At 40.4% G+C, this 9,225-nt stretch overlaps 1 protein-coding gene across 1 annotated transcript in view; it reads right to left on the reverse strand.

Moving 5' to 3' along the window:
* rock1.S (Rho-associated, coiled-coil containing protein kinase 1 S homeolog) overlaps positions 1 to 7,484 on the reverse strand; it is an 83,093-nt gene extending 75,609 nt beyond the window's left edge. Inside the window, exon 1 of the mRNA XM_018223653.2 lies at positions 6,489 to 7,484. Within this exon, the coding sequence (XP_018079142.1) occupies positions 6,489 to 6,581 (93 nt within the window). The 5' untranslated portion in view covers positions 6,582 to 7,484. The remainder of the gene's footprint in view (positions 1 to 6,488) is intronic.
* Between the last annotated feature and the right edge of the window lie 1,741 nt (positions 7,485 to 9,225).

The raw sequence follows: 9,225 nt of genomic DNA on the forward strand, positions 1-9,225 counted from the left end.
TAGATATCGTACGATTGCTGTCAGGGGCAGAACATTGCTATCTGTTCTTAACTAATCTGACTGGTAAGACTTTGATCTGAATGGTTAGTGGCGGGTCGGGAGATGGGAAAGTCTGATCGTACGATGATTCGTACGATCGGATCTTTGCATCTATGGCCAGCTTTATAGGCAGAAACCAGTCTAGTGAGCAGTGACAGGTGGAAGGCATTCAAGCATTGTAGTTGAGTTCTCTCCTCCAGTGGAGTAACACCAAATGTGAGACGTCTTTATGCGTTAACTGAGGAAATTTCAAAATAGTTTGTTACTTAGTAATTTCTAACACATTCCCTATAAAGTATTTTGTTGCTCAGCATTTGATTATAAAGTAATGACCAGGGGAAATTAATATTCTGTGCCTTCCAATTGAAAAAAAAATCCAATCCACAACTGTAATAACAGATAATTACATTGTCATGGTCTGTCTTTAGTGTTCTCGCTCACAGTAATGTACTTCCGTTCACTTTCATCACATACAATATTGTGAAATAATGAAACTTAAGCTTTTTTTAAAGTTAATACAGATACAAGAACCCTTATCTGGAAACCCATTATCCAGAAAGCTCCAAATTAAAGAAAGCCCGTCTCCCATAGACTCCATTATAATCAAATAATTCCTATTTTAAAAAATGATTGCCTTTTTCCTTGTAGTAATGAAACAACTTGTACTTGACCCCAACTAGGATATAATTAATCCTTATTAGGGGCAAAACAATAATATTAGGTTTAATTAATGTTTTAGTAGACTTAAGGCATGAAGATCCAAATTACAGAAACATCCCTTATCTGGAAAACCCCTAGCATTCTGGATAACAGGTCCCATGCCTGTATTAGAAATAACACACAAATGTTTTTTTCTAACACTTGAAGGGCACCTCCGGCTCTGGGAATAAAAAAAAAAAAAAAAAAAAAAAACAGGTATAAAATCCGTTGTATGGAAACCGGTTATCCAGAAATATCCAAATTTTATAAAATTATTAAAAATACATTGTACCTTGTAACTAAGTTATAATTAATCTTTATAGGAAACAGAACCAGCCTATTGGGGTTAGGGGCAGATTTATTAAGGGTCGAAGTGAAAATTCGATTTTTTTTTCAAAACTATCAAATTCGAATTATACAAACGATTAAAGTTTTAATTTGAATTTCAAGATTTATCATACTCTGGCCCTTTAAGAACTCAAATTCGACTATCTAAAGCTTGCCGAATTGCCGTATAAGTCAGTGGGAGAAATCCAGGGATCAACTTGGGTGATGTTTGCAACCTTCCTAACATTTGAGTTATGTCGTTTTTTTTTTAATTAGATTCGAGTTTTTCGAAATCGAATTCGATTTCAGTTTTCTGGTCAATTAAATTCGTCTGAGTGGAGAAAATTCTATTTTATTAATAAGTTTTGATTAATGCGAGGTTATGAGAGTTTTACATAACTCACATGAATTCGAAATTCAACCCTTAATAAAGCTGCCCTTTAATGTATACATCATTTTTAGTAAAAGTAAGGTATGAAGATCCAAATTACAAAAAGATCCGTTATCCGGAAAGCTCCAGGTCCCGAGCATTCTGAATAACAAGTCCCATACCTGTACTATTTGGGCCAGAAACTGCTCGTATAAAGCGCCATGCTACTCACACTGGGAGAGAGCTCCTGGGGAAGGCAGCCATGTTTGATCAGACACATGTGCATAATAAGAGCCCAGCTTGCCCATTAAGCACATGCCTGTGACATTGTAAGCACACACATAATGAGCAAGCTGGGACATGGTTATTTACATTAGACTCCTGACATGGTGCTTGCTAGGAGAATTTTCTCTATTAGTTTGCACTTTAAGTGAGCGGGAAATAATTTTACTATGACAGGTGACCTTCAAACCCTTAAAATAGGCAAATAATTAAAAAACTAAACCAATATAAATAATGAACACCGATTGCAAAGTTTCTAGGAATCAGACATTCTTTAAAGGGGTTGTTCACCTTCCAAACCCTTTTTTTTAATTTAGTTGTTTTTAGATTGTTCCCCAGAAATAAAGACTTTTTTCAATTACTTCCCATTATTTGTTTTTCACTTTTTTCCAAAATTTAAATTTAAAGTTGAATGTTCCTGTCTGTGGTTGAGTCTGGCAGCTCAGTAATTCAGGTACAGACTCTAAACTCTAAGTTACAATTTTGCAATTTTGAGTTGATACATTTCTCAGCAGCATCTCTGGAGTATTAGCAACTATTGTATCAATTCTAACAGCTGCCTGTAATGAAACCCAGAGATTCTGCTCAGCAGGGACAAAGATAAGAAATGTATCAACTAAACGTATCCATTTAGAACAGTTTACAGCGTCAGCGACCCCCCCCCCCTCCCAGGGCTGCTTTAGAAGGTTAAAAATGACACTTGACACTTCAATATTAGAAAAACGGTCACACATAGAAAATAGAAAGTCACTGGAAAAAGTCATTATTTCTGGTGATCTATCTGAAAACAACTAGTTGTTTGAAGGTGAACAAGCCCTTCAACATATGTAGTTCAGCCACCCCTTTAAATTGTAGAAAGAATTGACCTGTATACATACTGGATACAAAAGGAAAATATGTATAACCAACGGTAAAACAGAGGCCTCTCCAAGTGCCAAATTATTATTATTATTATTAAAGGGATACTGTCATGGGAAATATTTTTTTTTTTCAAAATGAATCAGTTAATAGTGCTGCTCCAGCAGAATTCTGCACTGAAATCCATTTCTCAAAAGAGCAAACAGTTTTTTTTATATTCAATTTTGAAATCTGACATGGGGTTAGACATATTGTCAATTTCCCAGCTGCCCCAAGTCATGTGACTTTGAAAAACTTCAATCACTCTTTACTGCTGTACTGCAAGTTGGAGTGATATCACCCCCCTCCCTTTTCCCCCCCCAGCAGCCAAACAAAAGAACAATGGGAAGGTAACCAGATAGCAGCTCCCTAACACAAGATAACAGCTGCCTGGTAGATCTAAGAACAACACACAATAGTAAAAACCCATGTCTCACTGAGACACATTCAGTTACATTGAGAAGGAAAAACCGCAGCCTGCCAGAAAGCATTTCTCTCCTGAAGTGCAGGCACAAGTCACATGACCAGGGGCAGCTGGGAAATTGACAATTTCAAAAATTGAATATAAAAAAAATCTGTTTGCTCTTTTGAGAAATGGATTTCAGTGCAGAATTCTGCTGGAGTAGCACTATTAACTTATGTGTTTTGGAAAAAAAACATGTTTTCAGATGACAGGATCCCTTTAATAAACAGGAGAGTTTCGAGTGCTACATTGTATCTACTATACTAACTATTGGTTCATGACAGTGCAAAGTAGTCTGCAACCAACTCATTGGGAACAATAGCCACATCTAGAATGGATGAAAAAAAATCAAAGTGAATTTCAGAGCTTGTACAGCCACAACCTAAAAGAGCTTGTCTAGACTATTGCAGTTAAGCGTAATTATTAGTTTTAGAAATCTTCACAATCAGCAAGGTAAAAGCAAATGAACCGACCATGAATTAATTTAGAAATGTTCATTCTATCAACCTAAATCAATTTCTGCACTACATCAGCACCCCTCAAGACTTTTAGATGACTGGCTGAGGCATGCTGGAAGCTGTAGCTATGGTAACAGACTCAAAATAGTGGTGGGTGAAACTATGCCCAAAGTACAACGCAAAAAAAAAACTCAAGTGTTTATCTCTATTAAAGCTCTGTTATCACTAAGTGGATGCCAGCCTCATTCATCGTCACCTCTCTAATGATACCTCATTTATCACAACTTATGCTCCATTTCCTCAGATAGGGGATATTTAAATATAGGTATTTGTTGGTCACCCAAATCTAGCTTCCCAGCTGTGACAGACTATATAAACAAATTATACCAACAAGCTACTGCAGAAAGAAGAGTGGGAGTAAGAAGAATCTAACATGGAATGAGGTTGGCGGTTATGGTACATATCATAAGGCCTATAGCACACATGCTTTTTGATGCCAATGCAAGTTTAGGGCCATCTGTCACAACTCTGTGTGCTTTAGAAATACACTTTTGATTGAGCAACATTAGCAGCACACTTTCCATGATAGAGCGCTGAGAAATGCACAAAACATGGCGAAATGTTGCCTCATAACAACAATAAAGGATCCTTATTCACTTTGTTAGGGGATGGCTGAAGTTTACTTGTATTATAGTTCAACTAAGTTTTTACTACATAATACCCACCTACACTGCTGGGTATAAAGGGATACTGTTATAGGTATACTGGGATACTTTCAAAAAATTCAAAACGCATCAGTTAATTGTGCTGCTCCAGCAGAATTCTGCACTGAAATCCATTTCTCAAGAGCAAAACAGGTTATTTTTATATTTAATTTTGAAATCGGACATGGGGCTAGACACATTGTCAGTTTCCAAGCTACTTCAGTCATGTGACTTTTACTCTGAGAAACTTCAGTCACACTTTACTGTTGTACTGCAAGTTGGAGTGATATCACCCGCCTCCCTTCCTCCCAGAGCAACCTAACAACAGAACAATGGGAAGGCAACCAGATAACAGCTGCCTGATAGATCTAAGAACAGCACTCAATAGTAAAATCTAGGTCCCGCTGCGACACATTCAGTTACATTGAGTAGGAGAAACAACAGCCTGCCAGAAAGCTGTTCCATCCTAAAGTGCTGGCTCTTTCTGAAAGCAAATGACCAGGCAAAATGACCTGAGATGGCTGCCTACACACCAATATTACTAAAAAAAAAAAACACACTTATTGGTTCAGGAATTATATTTTACATTGAAGAGTGAATTATTTGCAGTGTAAACAGTGTAATTTATAAATAAAAACTACACAAAAATCATGACAGAATCCTGGTAGTGACAACAGGAGAGGGACATTTTCATCACTGCTGTTTGCTGCCAGATGACAGTTCAGACACTCATCAGATTCTTTTAGACTATGCACATTGATAATACTAGTTAGTTATTCAGTTCCACTATTAAATCTATATGAACTGGAAATGTACCATGTTTATAAAGATGTGACATGCTGCAACACTGGCCTGACAAGACCTGATTGATCAATAAGCAAATCCCCAACAATGGCCTCAGATGAATGGAATATGGGGCAGTTGGTAAGCTATGGACATTGAGCAGTGGTTGACTAAATACCCCTGTCACTGTTTGAAATGTTGTATCATGCTCTGGGTGAAGCACCACCATAAAAAAAAATTATCAAGAAATTGTATATGCACAGAGATTAATGGGTTGCCTTGCACAGCGATTAATGGGTTGCCCTGAAACCAGCAAGAATGGAATGTTTGGGGTGATAAATTGCCCTCTACAGTGGGTCAGGGGCTGCCAGACTGGCAACTACCCTGCCCTGTTCGCCCCTAGTTCTTATGTCAGAAACAGACTGACACCGTTATTTATGTACTCGCACTTGCCCTCTTCAGTGGTGTCAGACAGGCAGGTTGGTATATAAATCATTGCGATGGACTGAATTAGGTTACAGATCAAAGTTTTTTTCCCCTCACCAGGCCCAGATTTGTGGAAAGGCAACCAAGGCCCACGCCTAGGCTGGCAGGATTTTCAGGGGCGGCATGCTGCCCAACAACACCCACATTGGTACAAAAACACTGGGGATGCCCTGTAGACACAATAATTTCTTACATTTCCCATGTGCCAATCCCCATTGCTCCGGTCTCAATGATGAACATTTGCACAAATAAAGGGGAGGGGACAGGGGCGACGAACGGAAGTGGGTCAAGTGATCGCCCACTATGTAAATCCAGCCCTGACTCTCACATTACTAGTCCCCCTCGCACCATGTGCATCAGTCAAGGGCACTTAATAAATATTTTGCTATGTGAGCAGGTGGACAGGGACATTTAGTCACTGTTTTCGGTTACAAAACAACAGCCCTAGGATAATGGTGACAGATTTTGGCAAAAAAACAGTCTCCTCTAGTGACAGGCTGAACAGCCATGCTCTGCTTCTTCTCTGCCGGCTAAGAGACAACACAGGTGTCTTATGGAAGAAACATCTCCAGTGCAAGTAGTCTGATCAGATGAGGCCACACAAGAGTCCCACAGACAAACCCATCCTATACACACACAATATCAACAAGTGGGCACAGCTTTCCCAAACAATAAAGAATCACTTTATTCCTCTGCTCAGATAATACACAAAGTCAATTCCAGTAATCACCTCCCCTGCTGTCTTTCAGTTGCTGTTGTACTACAACTCCCAGAGGCCACCCAGTCGTCACATATGGCAAGGCCTGTGCTCTTGTCTGTGAGGAAGTGTTTGTGGACCTCTAGCATGTTCCTCAGCTGGGAGTTTAACAAGAGCCATTACTGATGCCTCAATCGTTAGATATACGCCCTGTCAACCCAAAACCTTCCCACATGTTCAGAGTTGTAGTTCGGGTAGAACATATCGGGCTGAAGACACTCACCAGCAGACAGTCGGCGTTAACCTCAGACTTTGGATCCCGTAAGATGCTATCAATCCTCCCGCAGCGGGACTCGAAGTTCTCCCCGGTAGACATGGTGAGAATGGGCTGTGCCAGGGGGGCACTATTTGTCGCTTTGTATAAATGCGCGACGGCGGCGGCTCTCTTCAATCCTCGCTCCTATCGCAGAGATTAGGAATATCCGTGCGCCCCCTCACCCCCGCTTCATGGCCCGGCTGTGCGGTGTGATGGGCCCCGGCATCCTCTCCTAGGGCCTCCGGACACATAAACACAGGCCTGGGCCAACCCCTCCCCGCCCCGGGGATAGTCGCACACACCCTGAATGCTGCTGCGAGAAGAACGCAAAACAGGTGACAGTTCAAATAGCGCCCAGTGACAGCTCCGGGCTGAATACAGAGTCCTGTCACCCGCAAGCAGCACCCCCAGTGTGTCCTGTGCCCCTCCTCCTTCTCAATGGCCTCCCCGCCGCCTCATCAAGTCTCCGCTCCTCAGGCCTGCAGTGCCACGAGATTTTTTGTCGCTACACTCCTTCCCCTTCCTGACGTTGTACAAGGCCCAAGCAAAACCCTTCTATTTCCTGTGCTGCACAGTTGTGCTCGCCGATACCCCTGCCTCACAGATTCTCTACAAACATGTCCCCTTTTCCTGTTCAAACAGACACTGGCGGTCGAGAGAGGAAGATGCGCTGCGCAGGCGCTAAACCTTAGGCGGAGCTGCGAGGGAGGCGGGCCGCGCGGAAGTGCTGGTCGGTAGCGGTACAGCGGCAGGGACTCAAGACTTCTAACTACAGACCGGATCTATTTTATAAAAGTGCATTACTGCGTTATTGGCACTTCCTGTTGTGAAACACTCGCGACTGATTGGGAATACACGCTTTTCAATGTACACAGTGTACTGCAGCAGCGCGCATTCCCAATCAGCTGCTCTCACAAGTTTTCTATCAACAGGAAAGGTGTTAACCATCAACCACCTGACCGGGAAACCGGAAGTGTGTCAGGCTGGGCGGGAAGTAAGGAGCTTTAGAGTCATGTTGGGCGGCAGCGTAAAAAGAAAGACGTGTAGAACTAGCGGTACCCTATATATTTTATGCCTGAGATTCGCGGGCGTGTCCTGTGTTCTTACCAGCAACTATTCCAGTGAGAGGATAAAAGAAGTTAAACTGGAGCATTGGCGTAAGGGTTGCCACCTCACCCCTATTTTAATTTGAGAATGCCTTATCTCCTACAGCGTCTCCTTCAGCAAGGGCAAGAAAACAAATTGTTAGGTATATGCTTTTAGATGTATATTGGTTGTTAAACTAATCTGATGATTCTCCTTGTTATAAACAGTAGCTGACCAATGAAGTTTAACCATTGATTTAGCTGAACTCAAGTTTAGCTTTAGAGGTTACCTGTCACTTAGCCATAAATTCCTAAAATTAGACACGGGTATTTTTCTTTGGGGGTGGTCATTGCAGTTATGAAAGATTTTTAAATCGTTAAGGGGCTTACGTAGTTAAACCAAAATATGGAGAATGGAAGAGTCCACAAAAGAATTATAGCTGCACACTTGCACATAACTTTATAAAAGAAATCAAATGGGTAGCAGTGGTGCCAAAAAATAAAGCAAACATATGTCATAAAAAAAATAATGTTTTTAGAATAAAAGTCTCCTTTCATGTGGCACTGGCAACTTCAATTTATGCTGGAAATTATGGTCATCTAGTAGGGAGAATAATAGGGAGCTCCTCCCTACTCCAGGGTACATTATATAAAAAGTTCATTGTTTTTGTCTTGACTATGTCAAAAAATCCTGTCCAAGAGTATAAGGATAATGACACACAGTATTTTTTTAGCTGCTAAAAGAAGTGTAAGATATCCCAGCCCCCTCCCACTGAATTGAATGGGAAATACCTTCCAAAAAACAATGTCTAAAAAGTGTTCTATGTGTCATAAGCTTTAATAGGGAATAATGACTTTTAGATGTAGTGGTAGTTGACCTTTTGCAAGTGGTAGCCGGTGTTGTTTCAAGGGATTGAGACGCACAAATGCTTGATTATTAGAAATCAGGTAGGCATTGTTGTATGTAATAACGGATAAGGTAGTTAAAGTATGCAAGCAGTTTTGACTGAAATTTAGGTTAGATTCAATACAATAGCTCATCATAATGATAATGAAAATTCAGGAATCACAATGGTTAAAAACAGGCCTTAGCTAGGTAAAAAAACAGACAGGACAGGACACTGCATCTGGTTTTAATTGTGATCATATTTGATCATTGGTAATTAATAATGAGATGCAGTGAAAAGTCATACGTAATGAAAGACTTCTGCAGAAGTATTACTGCATACTAGAAAATATTTGACATGTATATGGACAAAAGTACCTGGATACCTGCCTGTCCAATACTTTAATATTAAACCAGTATGAAGTTGGTCCTCCCCTTATTACATGACTCTTTTGGAAAGGTTTTCAAATTGATGTTGGAATGTAATCAGTGGGATTTGCTTTCAGTAGCCAAAAGAGCATTTATAAATTTATTTGCGACTAGCAAGGTTAGTAATGGTGAACAATAAGGCCTGACTTGTAGTTGTGGTTCCAATGCATCCAACAGGAAGGATGCTTTTATGGTTCTGCTTCAGTGCAATATCAGTATTTTGTTTTTACTGGAGCATTTATTTAATCTATTTGTTGTTTTTATCTATATAGTCTGCACTAGGGACTGTGTTGACACAGCAGAC

Source organism: Xenopus laevis, chromosome 6S, assembly GCF_017654675.1.
Source record: "Xenopus laevis strain J_2021 chromosome 6S, Xenopus_laevis_v10.1, whole genome shotgun sequence".
Classification (NCBI taxonomy): Eukaryota; Metazoa; Chordata; class Amphibia; order Anura; family Pipidae; genus Xenopus; species Xenopus laevis.